Source organism: Panicum virgatum, chromosome 4N (genome assembly GCF_016808335.1).
Source record: "Panicum virgatum strain AP13 chromosome 4N, P.virgatum_v5, whole genome shotgun sequence".
NCBI lineage: Eukaryota > Viridiplantae > Streptophyta > Magnoliopsida > Poales > Poaceae > Panicum > Panicum virgatum.
Genome location: NC_053148.1, coordinates 50,476,699 through 50,495,126, shown reverse-complemented (window position 1 = coordinate 50,495,126; position 18,428 = coordinate 50,476,699). Strand labels below are relative to the sequence as shown.

Below are 18,428 nucleotides of genomic sequence, written 5' to 3'. Positions count from 1 at the left end.
AATCGAGACCGAAATTGGATAAAGAGATACAAAAGGAGAGGAATACCCAATCGATGAAAGAACATGAAACCCTTCTATTTCTATAGAGGCAAGCTCACTACGATTCAAGAATAGAACCGGAATAGTTAACCAATGGAATAGGTGTAGGCGGTTTGATCGTTTCCTTTTCTCGTAGATAGCTGAGGGATGTGGCTATTTATCTATCTCTTGATTCGAAATGGGAGCAGAACAGGTTTGAAAAAGGATCTTAGAGTGTCTAGGGTTGGGCCAGGAGGGTCTCTTAACCCCTTCCTTTTTCTGCCCATCGGAGTTATTTCCCAAGGACTTGCCATGGTAAGGGGGAGAAGGGGGAAGAAGCACACTTGAAGAGCGCAGTACAACGGGGAGTTGTATGCTGCGTTCCTTTTTGGCATACAGCTTTTGTTTTTCTGTGAAAGTCCTCCTTCCTCTGGACAAAGATTACATTAGAGGTGCCTCGACCCGAAAGAGCATGATACAATCAATTAGGACGTAGCTCTGCTACAAGAAAGGATAGGACTTTTTGACGATTTATCGGTATTTCCATATGCCAACTGCCTGCTGCCGGTAAAATGTCTTTTAGCTAGGGTTTAACCCTTGAAACTTTGATTTTATTTTTTATTTCACCTGCCAATCCTTGTCTTCTTTTCCTTCTGTTTGGACAAGAAGAGATATAAAATATTTGACTAAGATTAGATTGTATGGCATGCAAGCTTACAGTGTCTCATACCTTACCACTTGATGCCACTGCTTTGCTCACTTTATTCCCTGCCGAAGATCTTCGTGAGGTAGGTTCTCGCGCTAGAGCTATTCCTAGACCTAGCGATAGAGATGAGCTAGAGCGTTAATACGAATCATCAATTGAAGCAAAGGGTTTGCCCCAGGACTAGCGTGAATACGGTCTTTCTCCACGGCAACAACGAGGAGGAGGAGATCTACATGGTGCAACCCGAGGGGAAAAAGTATAGGGCGGTATGGAGGGTCCCGGCTTGCCGTAGAAGGATCGAATTGTATCTGAGGAACAGGGGGATACAAAAAAGTAATAAGAGAAACGATTTTTTTACGGAAGAAGAGCAAGTTTTTTGTTTGATGTTCACCAAAACAACTCACTTTTCTTTCAATGGATCACACAGGGTTGGTAAGTAATACTACTCCTAGACCCCCTAGTAGAAGAACAAATCCCCCAAATAGCACAATGAATCTCATGTATTGGTCCAGGTAAATCCATTATGGATAACGGATCTCTTCCCTGTGAGCCGCCTTCAGGAAAACTGCACCAAAGATGTGTCTTTGTTCCGTTCAGATCAACAAAGCATTTGCTAATACCAGTCTGAAGGCGACGCTATGCAGCTCCATTATTCGTCCGAGCCATATCAAATTGAAAATATCTGAAATCAAATTCAATATAGAATTTGGAATAGATTCTATTAGAATAGAAAAATCCATTTGCGAATTAGAGAAATAAAAAGAGCTCTGCTCCTGAAAAGAGAAGGGAGACTTCAGGTTTGTGGCGTGGGTTCTACCCAACAAAAAACAAGAACATTCTTTCATTCCATGACAAAACAAAATGCTAGTTGCCTTGTAACGCATACAACTTCCGCGAGCTAAGGTAAGGAACTTCGTGTAGCGGCTGCTCCACTCCGCTGCGGTCTTTTGAACTGAACTTGAAATTGGTGGAAATGATCAAGTAGTACTTTCTTCAGATTCCGGTCTAGAGTATGTTCCCATTCACTTGTTAAAGAAATGGCTATCGAGAACGAATTAACCCTTTATTCTTTTTAAGTATACATCCTTCTATTCTTCAAGATAACTCGGATTTGTTGGCGAAAAAGCGAAGAAATGGGTTCGTCGTTCCATTACAATATCATCAAGAACAAGAGAAAGAGCTAATATCCTGTTTGGGTATTTCAATTGAAATACCCTTTATGGGTGTTTTATGTAGAAATACTATTTTTGCTTATTTTGACGATCCATGATACAGAAAAGATAAAAGGGGTTCAGGAATTGTGAAATTTAATCGGCCAGCTTGGAGGTAAGTCCCTGTCCGGAGAGAGGTAGAAAAGACGAGAAAGTTCTGAGCAAATTCGCTCAAAATCTTCGCCCAGATCTCTTTCATAGGTTGGGTTCAGACCAGGATGGTCTTCATAAATTCCAGTTTCTTCTCTCTGCCCGTTGGAGGAGAGGGAGGGCCGCAGGAAGGGGGAGGCTGTGCAGGGGCGGCGAGGTGGGAGGCGCAGGGGCAGGGCGGTGGTGGGGAGGGCGTTGCGATGGGAGCAGTTCCGCGAGGGCGACAATTGAAAGCGCATTGCGGTCCATTGAAAGCGTAATGACGAACCAAAAAAATCTTACTTAGTCTTTTTAGTAGTAGAGATAGAGATAGAAATAGAAATAGAGATAGAGGAGTTCCTGTGTATGTTAGTATGTAGGAATGCTTCACATCTGCACTATCATGTATAGATGAATCTTCATAAATGAAACCTGTCAACATGTTTATTGGTTTTAGGAAAAAGTCTAGTTTACCTCCCCCAACTTTCACGAAAATCTGATTTTCCTCCTCTAACTACAAAACCGGGTATATTTACTCCTTGAACTATCCAAACTGGTACAAATGTCCTCCCTGACAGGTTTTGACTCCGGTTTCATATTTAAAAAATCATAGTAAATTATAAAAAAATCATAAAAGGGACAATCCAATTTTGTTGGACCTCATATAAGTAGATCTATACAGTGAACATATAATATGGTATACTTTAGTACAAAGTTTTTGCTGCAGCTTTAGATATATACTATTCTGTAATTAATTCGTAGCTACAATTTATGTGGTCCAATTATGGTGAAATTTTTATGGTGGGCTAATCATTACATGCTTAAGCTATTTTTATGGTGGGCTAATCATAAAAATTTCACCATAATTAGACCAAGAAAACTGCAGTTATGAATTAATTACAGAATAGTATATATCTAAAGCTACATCAAAACTTTGTACTAAAATATACCATATCATATATTCACTGCATAGATCTACTCATGTGGAGTCCAATAAAATTGAATTTTCTATTTTCTATTTTTTTTATTTAATATGATTTTTTAAAGATTCAGCCAAAATAAACATAAAAGAAAAGAAGAAAAACTACTATATAATGATTAGCCCACCATAACTGAGGCATGAATCATCTAATAAGTACAAAATTTTTAGTACAGCTCAGGCATGTAATGATTAGTCTACCATAAAATTTTCACCATAATTGGATCACGAAAACTGTAGTTATAAATTATTTACAAAAAACTATATATCTAAAGCTGCAGCAAAAACTTTGTACTAAAGTATACCATATTATATATTCACTGTATAGATCTACTTATGTGGGGTTCAACAAAATTGAATTTTCCATTTTATGATTTTTTTATAATTTACTATGATTTTTTTAAAGATGAAACCGGTGTTAAAACCTGTCAGGGAGGACATTTGAACCGGTTTGGATAGTTCAAGGAATAAACATACCCGATTTTATAGTTAGAGGAGAAAAATCAAACTTCCGTGAAAATTGGAGGACAACTAGACTTTTTTCTTAATTTTAAGGATTGTGCTGATGGCCAACATGGCCCGCCTGGCCCGGCCCACCTGGAAGTTCCCCTGGTCCTGCCTGCAGCCCACAGGAAGAAGGCGGAGGTGGGGTCCCCCCCCTGTTCCTCCTCCGGATCTCTTCTTCCTCTTCCCTCCTGCTCGTGTCCCCCATCGGAGTACGATCCGATCTCCGACTGCGTTGAGCTCCATCGGATCCGTTGCAGGACCAGGAAGCGGAGCGAGGGCAGCATCCGCGGTTGCGAGCCATGGCGGGGAGGGCCAACATCCCCACCAACAACTCCGCCCTCATCGCCATCATCGCCGACGAGGTAACATGTACACCCCACCGGCCCACCCGGCTCAATCCTCCTTGCTCCGGTAACCGCATAGGAGAGGAGGAGACCCCATCGGAATATTGTGATCGGGGGCTCGGTTTCTTGGATCCAGCGTGGGGCTGGATTTTTGGGGTTCTTATCATCAGCCGCGATTTGTCGTTCCTCCTTTGCTGACATCGAAACGACCAATTGCTTGTTTTGTCACTCATCCTTGCAGGACACCGTCACTGGCTTCTTGATGGCCGGGGTTGGCAATGTTGATCTGCGCAAGAAAACCAACTACCTCCTCGTCGATAACAGTAAGTAAAACGAACGCCTTCACAATTTGCAGATTGTTACCGGGTTCCTTCATGAATCGTGCTAGTGACCACCAGCAAATAAGTACTGCCCGAAAGCTCTTATTTGCACAACAGTCCGATCGCTTTCACCCATACACCTCTTATATTTTTGTTTCCCTATACCTTTCCTGGTAATGGATCTTACAGTAGCATGTATCATATATTTCTTCTTCATGTCATGTTCTTTGCACAGCAATCCCATGCACTCAAATGCCTCCTAAATGTTTCTTTCCTCAGGCATTTCTTGGCAATGGATCGTGCGCAGTTATGAGTTAAATTAGTTCTGTTAGGCCAAGGCAGGCCGCAAGCCTACTTTATTAGGATATACTGCATCTGAGCTTCCTTCCTGCTACTAGTTTCCTTAGTCGTGAGCCTTCATGTACTTATATGTGTTTAGCTTGTAATCATATCAATGATGAGGAGCTCGAGTCATTATTTCATTTTGCAATCCTGATTAGTTGTTTGTGTTTCATATTACTTCGTGCTTTTGTTACTGCTGCTGATCCTGATGGTTCGGTACCAATACTTCCTGTTGTTCCATGCCACAGAGACGACAGTGAAACAAATTGAAGATGCATTCAAAGAGTTTACTGCGAGGGAGGATATTGCTATTGTGCTCATCAGTCAATATGTAAGTGAACCATCACATACACATGCATATATTTGTGTATTGATGCATTGTTAGGCCAGATCCTGGTAAACATATCATCTAGGCAAGAGAAAAGGGGAGTTCTGGTGCTTTTCGTTTAGTTAATTTTGTTTAATTTCTTTGGAGCCAGCTGCAGCTGCCGTAAACAATTTTGGTGATCTTGTTGGAACCTGAAAGGTTATCCCCGAGTTCAAAACTTGCCAGATTGTCGTGCTTCAGGATAAATTTGTCATTTCAGTGCGGAAAATGTGCTTTCGCTCAACTTAGATTCCCATTTTTTTTCCTAGCATTATCCTTTGTTACTTGAATCACCTTTTACAGTAATTAATATCATCTTTGTTGGTGGCTCTTGTTACTTGTAGCTTAATGAACTGAATCCTCTCCTTCAGCTCTTTTCAATCATGCTTTAATTAATTACATTGCATGTTCATTAATGACATTTTTGGAGAAATTACTGTTGAATACTCACACTGTTATGCATAAGCGTTAATTAATTTGCGAAAGAAGGAAAGAAAAAAAGTCTAGAAGCGTTGTGGAAATCATGAAGCACAGTAGTATCAACTAGCTAATAGAAGTAAGATCCATTCTATAAGTTGGATCCCTGCTGATGCCTATTTTGTTTTGTTTTGGGTTCCCCGGGCGGCAGATTGCCAACATGATACGATTTCTGGTGGATAGCTACAACAAGCCAGTCCCTGCTATTCTGGAGATCCCATCCAAGGACCATCCATATGATCCAGCCCATGACTCGGTCCTCTCTCGCGTAAAGTATTTGTTTTCTTCAGAATCAGTGGCATCTGATAGGCGATGAAGACACCCATGTGTAGTAGTATTTATTTTGTTTTTTGTGTTGAAGAAAAAGGTTGCTTGTACCATCTAGTGTGCGGGACAGCAAGAAGCATGAATAATGAGCTTGGAAACAATAATTGGGTTGAACCAAACTGAAATGTATGTATTTTACAAGATTGGGGTGCTGTTTGGTGCTTGTACTGATTTGGTTTTATATCGAGAATAATTTGAGGCGTGATTGTCGATTGACAAGTTGATTGCCACACATGACACGCCACAGGTAGGAGAGGAAATTGTGTGGCTGTATGACCTGAGCGTTGTGCAGATGAAGGGGTCCAAGGGGATCTTCAAGCTATAGGTTGTTTGTTATTTAAAGAAAAAAGCTTGGTTGTTTGATGGTAAGCAAGGAAGAAGAGATTGCTAAGAATGTTGAAGCTACACATTGTTTAGCTCGTGTCGTGCACATCTCCTGATTCTCCAGGCTCCAGCTCTAATATTCTGGGGAGCGGGAGCTGGTCATTTCTAGCTCTAGGAAATCTCGGAGCTGTAGTTTGCTGGCAAATGAACATACTAAACGTATTTATTTGAGCATTATTGTTATTAAATCCAAGTCGTACATACGCATCGGAGCTAGAGCCAGGGGAAGGACACCAAAATTAGCTCATTCCTTCCTGATTATCCGGTTCTTAAATTTAATTTAAAACGTGAAGAATGGGGCAAAAAAACTCAACCCAATGTTTAATAAAATTATCCTTCAGGGGTGTTGCGAGAATCGAACTCGCGACCTCTCGCACCCAAAGCGAGAATCATACCAATAGACCAAACGCCCGTTTCGAAATTTTTGCTTTCCAAAATATTTATCAAAAGCACTCCACTTAACAAAAAACAGGACGTAGGTGGTTTTCTCGTCCCCATTTCCATTCCCATTCCCTTTCCGACCAAAGAGCCGCCGGCGGCGCCGCCATGTCCTCGGAGACTATCGCCGCTGCGGCCACCTCCGCCCTCGGCACCCGCCGCCCGCGTCATCCCCCTGCCGCCACCGCCTCCTTCCTCTCCTTCCGTTTGCGCCCCACGGCGCGGCTGCCAGGGGCCGTCGCAGCCTCCGCCTCCCGCCTCTGCAAGGCCAAGGCTCACGGTGACGACCAACTTGGTAACTGAACTTCCTCTGAAACCCCCGCTCCTGCCCCCTCTTGCTCACCACCATGCATGCATCCATTCCAGTGAAATGAAATCCCCTCGCAGTCAGATTCGCCGTACCAATCGCGATCCGATCCCCTCCCCCTTGTGTGATTGTGTCTGTTTCAGATCGCAGTACAATCGATTGCCGCTGCTCTTGGTTGGTCTCGCCGTTCCCTAGTTCACCTGCTTAGTTTATTATTGCTTACTCAGCTCATGATGTTTATTTAGGCCGTGTTTAGTTCTTTATATGTAAAAATTTTACGTTGGAATTTTGCTAATTTGAAGTACTAAATGAAGTCTATTTACAAAATTTTTTGTACAGATGGATTGTAAATCGCGAGACGAATCTAATGATGTTAATTAATCCATGATTAATCCATAATTAGCTGATAGTTACTGTAGCATCGCTGTTGCAAATCTTGGATTAAGTAGGCTCATTAGATTCGTCTCGCGATTTACAGCCCATCTATGCAAAAAGTTTTGTAAATAGACTTCATTTAGTACTCCATGCATGTATTAAAACATTCGATGTGATGTTTTTTTTTTTGCGTTTACGGGATTTACGGGTAAAGATCTAAACAGGGCCTTACTACACCACTGACTGGTGTAGCACATCTACCCTTGTCAGGTACATGTACATCCATTAGCAGCAAAGACCCTTTCTATTGTGTTTGTGTGTTGTATTGTAGGGGTACATTTTAAAGTAGCACACAGCAGTAGGATCCTTTCCTCTCCTACCGTGATCATTAAGCAATCCAATGAGCAATACACCAGGTTGGTTCCACACTCGATGGTATCTGGTAGTAGAGATGGCCAGTTTCTCTTGTCTTCTCGTCATCATTCAGTAATCTCTATAGGATACTCCTATAGCAGTAGAACGCTATCAGGTAGCATCAGTGATTGCGTCACATGGGAAACAAACCTTGTTGGATTCTCACTGAAATCTTGTGATTGTCTCCTTATGGTATGTGAACCAGCATGGGAAAAACAACTTCAACTCAATTGTTCTGGTGATATCTGGATTGGATGGTTTCCATTCCTGTGTCCTTGTGATGTACAAATCCGCATGGGAACACAACCTGCTTTGCATTATCACATCCCAAATTCAGTTGCATGCAACACAAATTGTTAGCTGCTATTGTGACTGAGGCCTACATTGCCATAGTCTAATATGCGGTCTCATGTATTGCCACATCATCTTGAGACAGTGTAAAAAGCAATATATACAATGGATTGTCTTATAAGTTGTCTCATAGTATTACATAATTCCATAACTTGTGCATTGAAAAAGGAAATATTATGAGTTACATGACAACAACTCGTACAATTGTGAGAAAGTGGTCTCATAGTTCTAAAATGAGTAAAATGCACTGGGGGTCCTTAAACTAGTGAGGGTGTGTCAAGTAGGTCCACGAACTCCGAAAATGCAGATTCGCCCCCCTAATCTAATTAAGTGTGTCACTGGAGGTCCAAAACCCCTTTGACCGGGTTTGACCGCCTACGTGGCCTGCCACGTCGGTCCTATCTGGACCAGTTGGCGAGGGCGGAGCTCGGCCCGGCGGATCCGGCCGCCGCAGGATCCGGCCGCCACGCGGGGCTCCGTCGCCGCGTCACCATGGCCACGGCCCACGGCGGGCGGAGCTCGGGGAGGCCTGCCATGGGGGCGGGCGGAGCTCGGGGAGGCCCGCCATGGGGGCGGGCGGAGCTCGGGGAAGCCCGCGTTGGTGGGGATGGCCGCCGGGGAGGAGGATGGCCGGTGCGGGGAGGCGCCGAGGCCGCCGCGCCGCGCCCGCTCCCGCGTCGAGGTAGGGAGGGAGGAGGGGCCCGCACGCGGCCCTGCCTCCGGCCGCCGCTCTTGGCCCGGCGCAGGGGAGGGAGGTGCGACGAGGCCGGCGGCACGGACGGGACCCCGCGGGATCCAGCGCTCCTACCTCCTCGGCGGCGGCCATGGCGGAGACTGGCGATGGCGCTCCGCGACGGCGATGCGCGGGAGGCCCGGCAGTAGCTCCGGCCTGCCTCCTCCCTCCTCGGCGGGTCCGGCCTGCGCGGTGCGGCGGACTGCTCGGCGGGGCCGGCCGGCGCGGCAGGGTGGCCTGCTAGACGCGACGGAGGTGGGGCGGGTCGGCATGCGTGGCAGGGTGGCCTGCTGGACGCGACGGAGGTGGGGCGGGCCGGCCGGCGCGGCAGGGTGGCCTGCTGGACGCGACGGCGACGGCGGCGGCGCTCCGAGCTCCGGTGCCGACGGGGCCCGCCGAAATCCGCCCCTCTCTCTCTTTGGTCCGGTGGCCATGCACCCTCCTACGCGCAGCCATGCACCTCGGGTGAGGGAGGGGGAGGGAGCTCAGCGGGGCGCGCGCGAGCGCCATGGCCCCGGGCTCGAGCTCGGAGCGCCGCCGCCATGGCCCCGCGCCCCGCCGGCGAGGGAGGGGGAGGGAGCCCCGCGGGGCGTGCACGGGCGCCATGGCCACGGGCCCGAACTCGGAGCGCCGCCGTCGCCGCCGGACCTGCGCGGATCCGGCCGCCGGCGCCGTCGTGGCCGGGAGGGGAGAGGAGGGAGAGAGAGGCCACCGCCAGGCCGAGCTCCGCCCTCGCCAACTGGTCCAGGTAGGACCGACGTGGCAGGCCACCTAGGCGGTCAGACCCGATCAAAGAGGTTTTGGACCTCCAGTGACACACTTAATTAGATTAGGGGGCCGAATCTGTATTTTCGGAGTTCGTGGACCTACTTGACACTCCATCACTAGTTTAAGTACCCTCAGTGCATTTTACTCTTCTAAAATTTAGCCTATGAGGTGGTTGTCTCGCAAAACAACCACCTTATTCTCTCGCCACCTAATCAAAAATCCTACATGGATTTGCATGTGACAACCTATGAGACCGCTGACGTGTACCAATGTACTTGCCCTAATCTGGTTGTTTCTTTTTTTCTCTTTACTTCACAGTGCTGGATGTAGCAGAGTCGACATGGGATGATCTCGTCCTTGGCTCTGAGTCTCCGGTGCTTGTCGAGTTCTGGGCACCGTGGTGTGGCCCGTGCCGTCTGATGCACCCTGTCATCGAAGGTGTGGCGAAAGCATACACTGGCAGGCTACGGTGCCTCAAGCTCAACACTGACAAGAACCGGGACATCGCAACAAGTTACGGCATCAGAAGCATCCCTACCATCTTGATTTTCAAAAATGGGGAGAGGAAGGAGACGGTGATCGGCGCTGTCACAGATACCACACTGGCAACGACGGTGGAGAGGTTCTTGTAAGCCACCCACAGGCTGTTCACCATCTACTGAGAGGTCAAAATTCTGCAAACATAAAAAGATACTGAGATTGCATACAGTACTCGTGAAGTGTTTTGTTTTTTATATATTTTGGGCATATTGACGATGATTGCTGCCGTCATTACCAATACCGGCGGTTGCAAACATGAAAAGAAACATCTTGGTATGCATGGTACACGTGGTACATTATTTCCCTATGTGAAAAGATGTTTGCTGGCATGTTTGTCATCTCACCTCACACCTCAGGCTCTAGTGTAACCCGTTGTAACTGAAAATGGGCAAAATTACATCATATGTGCATCTTTCAACTCAAAATTGACCGTGGTTTTCATTCATTGTATTATTCGGTTCAGCCATACAAACAATCCTGTTGCATTGTATGTTATCAAACTATTGCTAACTAATTTGGCTCCTGCCTCTCTTCCCCGCTTGTTAAAAACAGAGACACATGCTCCTGTCCTGTAAATCGTAAATCCCATCAATCCTGAATTCCTGATTGGTAGCATATACTCCTATCGGTAACTGCTGGGCAGAGCAAACAACAGGCTATAACCATCGGCCATGGTAGTTGAGCTCTGATATGCATGATGACAGCGCCTCCCTCACCATCTTGTTATCTGCTTCCACATATAGCACGTCTTCAAACAAGCTCTTCGCCTGCTCCAGAAGCCTTATCTTCTCCCTGCTGTTCCGAGGCCGCAGATGGGATCGCTGCTGCAGTGTGGTGCCCCATCTGTAGAGAGCTGCAATGCCACAACAATTCTGCATAAGCACACATACCCACACCCACCCAACCCACAAAATATGGCAAACACCAGAGTAGTAATCAAACCTTCTGGGGCGTAAGTGTTGCTTCTCGACAGCATGGCATCAAACTTATCAATTGCAGCCAGATACACCTGGTCAGCATCAACTGCCGCTTCCTGCATCAAATCCCAAGCAAATGGAACCAGTATGAAAACATTTCAAGTCATCTGCACAACTAGCAAGGCGCAAGCCAACATTGGGTTTTAGCAAATTGTCACTGTTTCTCAGGCAAAATTCTGCTCAAGTGAATATTGATTATTGGCTGTTTGAATTCCTGGAGCGTAAAAGAAGACCTTCCAACTCATAATAGTTGATTAAAAAATTGCATATATTGACGTCCATACCGGTCCGATATCAGCAAGTAACTGCGCTCGGAAGATAAGTGCCAACCCCCAGTTGTACAAGGCCTTGACATCTCCAGAATCAATCGAGAGGGCCATCCTGTAGCTTCTGCCAGCCTCAACAAGGAGGCTTTCGCACTCTTCACATACATCAACAAGGGCTGATGAAATGCTCTCTCTGCTTAAGATTCTGCTATCTACCTTCCTGGATCGTGAAACACGCTCTCTTCCATTCAGAAAAGCCCCGCTGTTGGCCAAGAGCGTTCTGAGCTCGCGACTAATCTTGAGCTTGAGCTCTCCGTGGAGGAGGTAGGTGTTCCCAAGCTGACCCACTGCTACCAGACTAGTTGGCCTCAAAGCCACAGCCGTGGAAAGGAGCCTAGCTGATTTGTACAGCAGTGCGTCTGCAGTCTCTTCATCAGCCATGGCCACCATGGATTCCCTCGCCTTCCTCAATATCTGTGCAGCCTCCTTGACGTTACGGCTGAACTCCTCGCTGTCCGAATCGGCAGCGGCACTTCCATCATAGGCTGGATCCAAAGCAGCGGCATCATCAACGAGGTGTCCATCTGCTGCCCTGTCTTGTGCTTCATTCACTTGGCTACTACCAGTGTCACGGCGCTCAATCTTGAAACTGTAGGACCTGTCCCGAATTTCCAGCGCCCTCTCAAGCAGAGATGACTGGACGGATTCGGTGGAAAACCTACTGGAAGCAGCTTGGAATGGATCGTCCCGCACACGGTCACGGCCATGCCTGTGCTTGAACACTAGCCTCTCCAATCCAGCATCTCCCAGCTTCGCCTTGAGTCCAGTGTCATCCTCGTCAAACTGCAGCATGCCACTTGCAATACTAGCGGCGACGACAGATGGATTCTGTGGTTGCTGGGTGGCCTTGGACGACGCATCTGCATTGCTGGTGTTCTTAGTAGTAGACTGCTTCCTCCTTGGCGAGCTGAGGCTGAGATCCCGCACGGCGTGGCGAGCCCAGGCACCGAGGCAGTCCCCGACCTCTCGGAGCGCTCCGAGCACGGGTGGGAGCGCATCTGAGACGGCGCGGGTGGTATCGCCTTGGGCGGCCAATCTGGCGGCGTCGGCGACCGCATCCCGCAGGCGATCCACGGCCTGGACGAGGAGGGCCTGGTCGGCTTCAGAAAGCAAGTGGCCCCTCAGGGCGCGGAGCTGCGCGTCGAGATGGGCGAGGAGGGCGGAATTCGATTGCGGGGGCGGGGAGGAGAGGTGCCTGGCTGCGAATCCAGCGGTGAAGGCGGCGGCGAGGAGGGGGAGGGGAGGAAGGCGGGAGAGGGCGAGGGCTGCCGCGGCGGCGGGGAGGAGGAAGAAGAGAAGGCCATGCCGATGGGTGGTGGGCTGCAGCGGGAGGGAGAAGAGGGGAAGGTCGGGCGCCGCGGCGAGGTCGGACCAGCCGTTGTACGAGGAGGAGCAGCAGCAGGAGCTGATGAGGCGAGGTGGGGGTGGAGGCCTCCTCGGCTTCGATAGGAAGAAGAGAGCTGACGGCGGAGTGGGGGTGGTAAGGAGGAGGAGGCGGCTCCGGCTGCGGCTGGAGGAGCAGCAGGGAGGAAGAGGAGCCATCCTATTCCTATTCCTCTTCCTCTCTGCACGCACAGCCAGACCAGACCTTCCTTCCTATCCTTGTTGTTTTGCGGCCAGACACTACCGATCATCACAAGAAGCAAAGCAACCACTGAAAATTCATTCTCTCTCTGTGTTCATCTGCAGCAGCTTGTAGTCGATGCTTGTAGCAAATCTTAAAAAAAATGCATCAGAAAGATCAATGACTTCTTTTATCCATGTGTGTATGTATCATCCATTGTCAAAATTAGACTTGGAGTAAGACATGTACACATAAAGGAAATGCACTGCACAGACAGATCAAAGCAGGATTGACAGTCAGGCTTGAGAAATAACAAGAATATATAAAGACGAAACACCAAGGAAGCATAAAGTACATATATATGCAGCAGATATAGTCACGTAATAATACAACCAATTTGAACAAAGGAAAATCCCAAACACCTGGAAGACGAAACCATAATACAGCCTCATTTACCTTATTTGTACCAGAATACACATCCCACCTCTCTACAAAATGCAATAACAATATTGTAGTAATGTAATGAATCAAAGGTGCCTTAACAAAATACACACTAGGTGCCTCCGGCCATGCCAGCGATTCAGACGCGCTTTCAGTTTCACCAACACCACCTCCTCTGCAACAACTCTATCCTCCTACCGCAAATGATTAGCTTAGGCAGCCGCGATAGGCTCAGCTGCTGGTGCGGGCGCTGCTGCCGCCGCGGCCTTCTCCATCTCTGGAACACTGCCGTTGGCAGGGGCTGCTGGCTTAGCTCCATCCTTGGCAGCGGCAGCCGGAGCTCCATCCTTTCCAGCGGCAGCCGGGGCACCGTCCTTCCCAGCAGCTGCTGCAGGTGGCGGAGGTGGCTTCATGTGTGGCGGAGGAGTGTGCTTCAGCTTCAGCAATATCTGCCGCATCCGTGACATGTCCGTCGGCTTCCCAGGCTTTGGGCCCTGGATCACCACGATCCCAGGCTTCTTCTCCTTCTCCTTATCTTTCCTCGCCCCTCTCTTCTCGATGTTAGCAATCTCGTGTGGGATAAGTTCTGATATTGCCTTCCAGTACTGCTTATCCGCACCGGCGTGGAACTTCTCCTGGTTCGCTAGGAAAAGCTAGCAACAAGCAGACCAAACAGGAGGGTGATGATAAAGAGCAGTCAGGTTTCCATAGTGCGGGGAAACAAAGGATAAATAGGATTTACAGGGCCCTGATCTTAAGTACCACCTACCTTCTCCCTGTCACGGTTTTGTCCCTTGCTTGTCTCAACATTGAGCTTCTGCTTCTCGACAAAAGCTTTCTTAAATTCTTCGGCGTCAAGGATGATTTGGCTCCTCAGCTCCTTCTCCTTCTTTTCCTTTTCCTCAAGGAGGATTGCATTTTGACTGTAGATGATTGCAGTACACATATACTTAAACAGTGAGAGAGGGTGACAATCAGCAAAAATACAAGGAACAACTATTTAACATGACTGTCCGGCTCTAGTCGAAGATACAGCACAAGATACGGCAATCTACACGAAGATATTATGGGACTAGCCGCTGTGCATCTTGATTATCCTATTATTTCACGATTGTTATGGCTAGAGGATAGAGCAAAGTAGAACAAGCAAGCTGAGTAGATAGATAGATTCCACAGAGTACGGGACAAATAACACCAGTAGCAAGGCTTACTTTTAGAAGAACCAGCAGAATCACTGAGTGAACATATATCATGCACCAGCACAGCTGAAACTGATCGGCTTATGGTTTCATGAAGCAGTAAAGATAATTCCGATATATCTGTGTGTTATGGTAACCATTTTGGAAAAGATACACTTGATCTTAGATTGTATTAGCTCATTTGCATGTCATGGTCTAGACAATTGCAAGATGAAGTTGCGACATACTGCATCATGATGCTAAAATGAATAATATGCAAAATAGTTTTTTTATTACTTGAGCAAAAGGATTTCTAAGTCTGTACAAACAGCACCTATCTGAACGCCAGTAACATATGTGATTGTGAAGAATGCTGAAGACACAGGTATTTTACCATCTCATTGGTATAGCGGTAAGGCGATGCACTGAACTTTCAGCAGATGATGCATCAAATCTAGACTAGGACATGTTAACAGCTAGGTCTGTCTGTCTAGTACTCCCCCAGGTGATTACCTTTCAAGGACTAGGCCATATGACTAGGCATCTTGGTAGCTAGATCTAGCCCTCTATGCAACTTGGCGATCGGACGCGTAGATCTAGCAGAATTCAGCAGGCAGCGGACCCAGATCTGAGCAGCGGAAGGGGGAGGGGAAACTAAGCTTTACCGGCGCCACTCGCGGAGCAGGAATCCCTCCTCGCGACCCATCTCGGTGGGCGGCGGGAGGACGGGCCCACCGTCGGAGTCGGCGAACGGGTCGTCGTGGAGGCCGCCGTTGGCCTGGGGCATGCCAAAGGGCGAGGGTGCGTCGGAGCTGAAGGCGTAGGGGTCTGGGGAGGCCGGGAAGCCGTCGGCTGAGGCGGCCGAGCCGTCCACGTGGAGGAAGGCGTCGTCATGGAAGGGCGCGGCGGCCGGGGAGGAGGTCGGGGAGTCGAAGGCGGTGGCCATGGCCCCTCGGGATCTGGATCCGGGACTGGAGGGGAAGGTGATCTTGAGCTGAGCTGTCGGAGAAGGGAAGGGAAGGGAATGGCCGCGTCCAGTCGAATTGCCTTGCCTCAGGGCCTCCTCGAATATATAAGACCAAGCAGGCAGGCAGGTGGTGAGAGGAAAGTCCAAGCGCCGCTGGACAAGACCGTATTGCCCCTGGAGAATGGTTGTCTTCTCTGGCCATGCAATGCAACCTTCTTATGACTTCCTTCTTCAAAAGTACTATTTTAGGAAAGAGCACAAGTGAACTGATTTCGACTGATTCAATAGTATTTTGTGAATAGAATAAATTAGAATAAATTAAAAGCAGACAAGCTGAACATGAACAAAATAAAGAATGTATTTGGAATTATATAGTACGTCTAATTAGTGGTTCCTCGTGTAGAATTGCTTCTTCTTCATTATCTAATGCATTCCTTTAAGATTGGAGCTTGAATCTATTTATACTACATCAATTCTTTATCATGGCCTTCAATTCAATAACACCTACTTGTATATATTATTGTTTAGGCATGATTTGAATGGGGGTTTTCTATTTACCGCTTTAAGCGATTTTGCTCGATTCAATCGCAGAAGCCAGTGCCCCATGCGCCTCTGGCCGCCTCCGTTTCCGCTTGCCTCCGCCTCCGCCTCCGTCTGCGTCTCCGGCCGCCTTGCGTCCTCGCCGCCGCCTCCACTCTGGCCGCCGGATCTCGCCGAAGAAGAAAGACAGTGCTGGTGCTCGAGGTGGAAGATGAACAGTGCCTCGGGCCCACCTGCAGTGACAACGCTTCTTCTTCTGCGATGCATTGGCGCGCGATAAATAGATTCCCCCTGATTTGTTTCCCACCTTGTAAGACTACTTGCATTTTGTTTTTGGGGTTGGGTAATCTTCATTTATACATAATGTTAGAAATATAGGCAGTTTTCGCTATATTTTAATTCCAAATACTATTATCAATTTCATGGCATATGTCGTGGTGTGGCAAACCACAGCCGGGTGGCGGAATGAAATCGCCTAAGCCCAGAGGGTGAGTACTCGGGGGTTAGCTAGGATTATCCCAATCTCAGAGGAAGAACACGATGAACACAGCTGGTTTAGAGTGGTTCGGGCCGCCGGAGCGTAATACCCTACGTCCACTGTGTGTTGTATTGCTTGCGCTCTCCAGCTGAGTCCCGAGAGAGTATGAGGATCTGGTGCTGAGTCCAGCGTGAGTCTGTGTGTATCTCTGTGTTCTAGCGGGCGTGCTCTCCCTTTTATATGTCCAAGGGGAGCACGTACACTGAGCGGGGCCACGACATGTGGACCCGGCGATGTATTATAAACTACACATTGGCCTTCAATGCCTCAGATCCGGAGATCTTGTCGTCGGCTTCCGTGCGTAGTTTCTGACCAGGGATGGTCTTGAGCTGTCCTGTCAGAGTAGAGTCTAGCCTCTGCAGCCGCGCGTCGAGGTCATGATGAAGCGCCGAACTACTGACTCAGTCCACTGTAGCAGCGTGCACTGTTGCTCCAGTCAGTAGCTGGTCATCATGACTCGTCGCCCATGCGCACGGCGCTGAGTCTTTAATGCTTGTCTTGGTAACTGACGAGCCACCTCGGTAACTGGCGATCCACAGTGTGGACTGACAAATACTGCCCCGTGCCCAGAGGCAGCAGAGCCCGCCTCAACCACTCGCACTTAATGCGGGTGGGTGAGGGAGCTTCCAGCGGAAGGCTTGCGCCCGCGCCCGCGTCTGCGTGACACGTGGTGGCTCCAGACCCCTCCCGAGTAGCTAGCTGAGCCGAGAGCTCACGGGGGTCTGGATAGGCACGTGGAGGTCCCGGACCCATCTGTGGGAGTCCGGATGGCACGTGGAGGTCCCGGACCCACCTGCGGGGGTCCGGATCCGCGGTCACAGGTGCTGAGCATTTCCACCTCTGGGACACGTGGTGACACCGGACCCGTCCCCGAGCGGGAAGCGGGTCCGGGACCGTTGGTCCGGTGAGATGGAGTCGGACCCCAGGGGTCCGGCTGCTCAGCTCCTTAGGGCGTAGTTACGGATAACTATGCGAGTCTTGGCACAGTAGGAGTGGGTACCCCAGCTGGAGGGTACCGACAGAGGCCCGCGGGCCCGCCTCGGGAGAGGCAACGAACCCGTAGGTGGGGCCACTACTGTGAGCAACTTGGCTGCTTCTGGCGCCCAGCGGTGCGCGCCGCAAGGGTCTTGTCCTGCGTCGTCCATCCTTTGGGCCACCTGCTGCATCATCACGTTTGGACCTGCACATGACTCAAGGTAGATGCTTAGTAGCGTGCCCACGGGTCCCAAATCCTGTTGGCTGTAATCCTTTGAGATAGACAGCTAGGTTCAGTGAACGGGGCTCAAGGGGCCGGCCTTTAGGTTAAGAGAAAGTCCGGACCTCCAGGTTCCCAGTCCTAGGTACTGCGGCACTCATTCACAGGAGGTGGTGCGTGCAGGCTTAGGGTACGGAACCAGGCTAAGCGGTTACACAGCTCCGGACCTCCCCGGAGAATGAGTGCGCTTCCCTGAACCTGCAGGTTACCAGGGGTCCGAACCCCTCTCTTCCATGAGGGGTCTCGAGCTAAGTCACTAACTAGCCAACTCAATTCGGACTACAATCACCGCACAAGAGTAAGAAGCCACGTGGGGGTTAGCGCAAACAGAATGCGTAGATTGAAATTGGAATATAACATCCTTAGAGGCAAACTGAGAATAAACTTTTCCTTTATAAATAGATGTACATGAGATGTGCGATGTAAGCCAGAACACGTGTTTATGAGGCCGGAGCTGTCCGGACCTCCGGGCCCCCAGTCTTAGGTACTACGGTACTCGCCCTAGGGAGGTAGAGCATGCAGGCTTAGGGTACAGAACCAGGCTAAGCGGCTACACAGCTCCGGACCTCCTCGGAGGGTGAGTACGCTTCCCTGAACCTGGTTCC

At 48.9% G+C, this 18,428-nt stretch overlaps 4 protein-coding genes and 1 non-coding gene across 5 annotated transcripts; 2 read left to right on the top strand and 3 right to left on the bottom strand.

Moving 5' to 3' along the window:
* Positions 1-3,651: 3,651 nt before the first annotated feature.
* On the top strand, positions 3,652-5,943 carry LOC120668956 (V-type proton ATPase subunit F). The gene is made up of 4 exons (XM_039948783.1): positions 3,652-3,912; positions 4,136-4,217; positions 4,805-4,887; positions 5,552-5,943. Exons 1-4 carry the CDS (start codon positions 3,850-3,852, stop codon positions 5,714-5,716), a joined length of 393 nt encoding a protein of 130 aa, XP_039804717.1. The 5' UTR covers positions 3,652-3,849; the 3' UTR covers positions 5,717-5,943.
* Positions 5,944-6,451: 508 nt separating this feature from the next.
* On the bottom strand, positions 6,452-6,523 carry TRNAP-UGG. The gene has a single exon. It is a non-coding gene; the product is annotated as a tRNA-Pro (tRNA).
* An 80-nt stretch (positions 6,524-6,603) lies between these two features.
* On the top strand, positions 6,604-10,375 carry LOC120668955 (thioredoxin M5, chloroplastic-like). The gene is made up of 2 exons (XM_039948782.1): positions 6,604-6,844; positions 9,816-10,375. Exons 1-2 carry the CDS (start codon positions 6,658-6,660, stop codon positions 10,127-10,129), a joined length of 501 nt encoding a protein of 166 aa, XP_039804716.1. The 5' UTR covers positions 6,604-6,657; the 3' UTR covers positions 10,130-10,375.
* Positions 10,376-10,412: 37 nt separating this feature from the next.
* On the bottom strand, positions 10,413-12,949 carry LOC120668953. The gene is made up of 3 exons (XM_039948780.1): positions 11,299-12,949; positions 10,980-11,070; positions 10,413-10,890 (listed from the first exon to the last, which is right to left on the bottom strand). Exons 1-3 carry the CDS (start codon positions 12,880-12,882, stop codon positions 10,694-10,696), a joined length of 1,872 nt encoding a protein of 623 aa, XP_039804714.1. The 5' UTR covers positions 12,883-12,949; the 3' UTR covers positions 10,413-10,693.
* A 285-nt stretch (positions 12,950-13,234) lies between these two features.
* Positions 13,235-15,577, bottom strand: LOC120668954 (clathrin light chain 2-like). The gene is made up of 3 exons (XM_039948781.1): positions 15,189-15,577; positions 14,115-14,268; positions 13,235-13,998 (listed from the first exon to the last, which is right to left on the bottom strand). The coding sequence occupies exons 1-3, from the start codon at positions 15,467-15,469 to the stop codon at positions 13,558-13,560; spliced, it is 876 nt and encodes a 291-aa protein (XP_039804715.1). The 5' UTR covers positions 15,470-15,577; the 3' UTR covers positions 13,235-13,557.
* Positions 15,578-18,428: the final 2,851 nt, after the last annotated feature.

Excerpts from the sequence above, each read along its gene's own strand:
- LOC120668953 (XM_039948780.1), bottom strand. The coding sequence starts at position 12,882 with ATGGCTCCTCTTCCTCCCTGCTGCTCCTCCAGCCGCAGCCGGAGCCGC. Across the intron at positions 11,071-11,298 it reads TACTTGCTGATATCGGACCG|GAAGCGGCAGTTGATGCTGA; the intron begins GTATGGACGTCA and ends GATTTGATGCAG. Across the intron at positions 10,891-10,979 it reads CAACACTTACGCCCCAGAAG|CTCTCTACAGATGGGGCACC; the intron begins GTTTGATTACTA and ends GTGGCATTGCAG.
- LOC120668954 (XM_039948781.1), bottom strand. The coding sequence starts at position 15,469 with ATGGCCACCGCCTTCGACTCCCCGACCTCCTCCCCGGCCGCCGCGCCC. Across the intron at positions 14,269-15,188 it reads CTGCTCCGCGAGTGGCGCCG|TCAAAATGCAATCCTCCTTG; the intron begins GTAAAGCTTAGT and ends AATCATCTACAG. Across the intron at positions 13,999-14,114 it reads AAAACCGTGACAGGGAGAAG|CTTTTCCTAGCGAACCAGGA; the intron begins GTAGGTGGTACT and ends GCTTGTTGCTAG.
- LOC120668955 (XM_039948782.1), top strand. The coding sequence starts at position 6,658 with ATGTCCTCGGAGACTATCGCCGCTGCGGCCACCTCCGCCCTCGGCACC. Across the intron at positions 6,845-9,815 it reads TCACGGTGACGACCAACTTG|TGCTGGATGTAGCAGAGTCG; the intron begins GTAACTGAACTT and ends TTTACTTCACAG.
- LOC120668956 (XM_039948783.1), top strand. The coding sequence starts at position 3,850 with ATGGCGGGGAGGGCCAACATCCCCACCAACAACTCCGCCCTCATCGCC. Across the intron at positions 3,913-4,135 it reads TCGCCATCATCGCCGACGAG|GACACCGTCACTGGCTTCTT; the intron begins GTAACATGTACA and ends TCATCCTTGCAG. Across the intron at positions 4,218-4,804 it reads CTACCTCCTCGTCGATAACA|AGACGACAGTGAAACAAATT; the intron begins GTAAGTAAAACG and ends TCCATGCCACAG.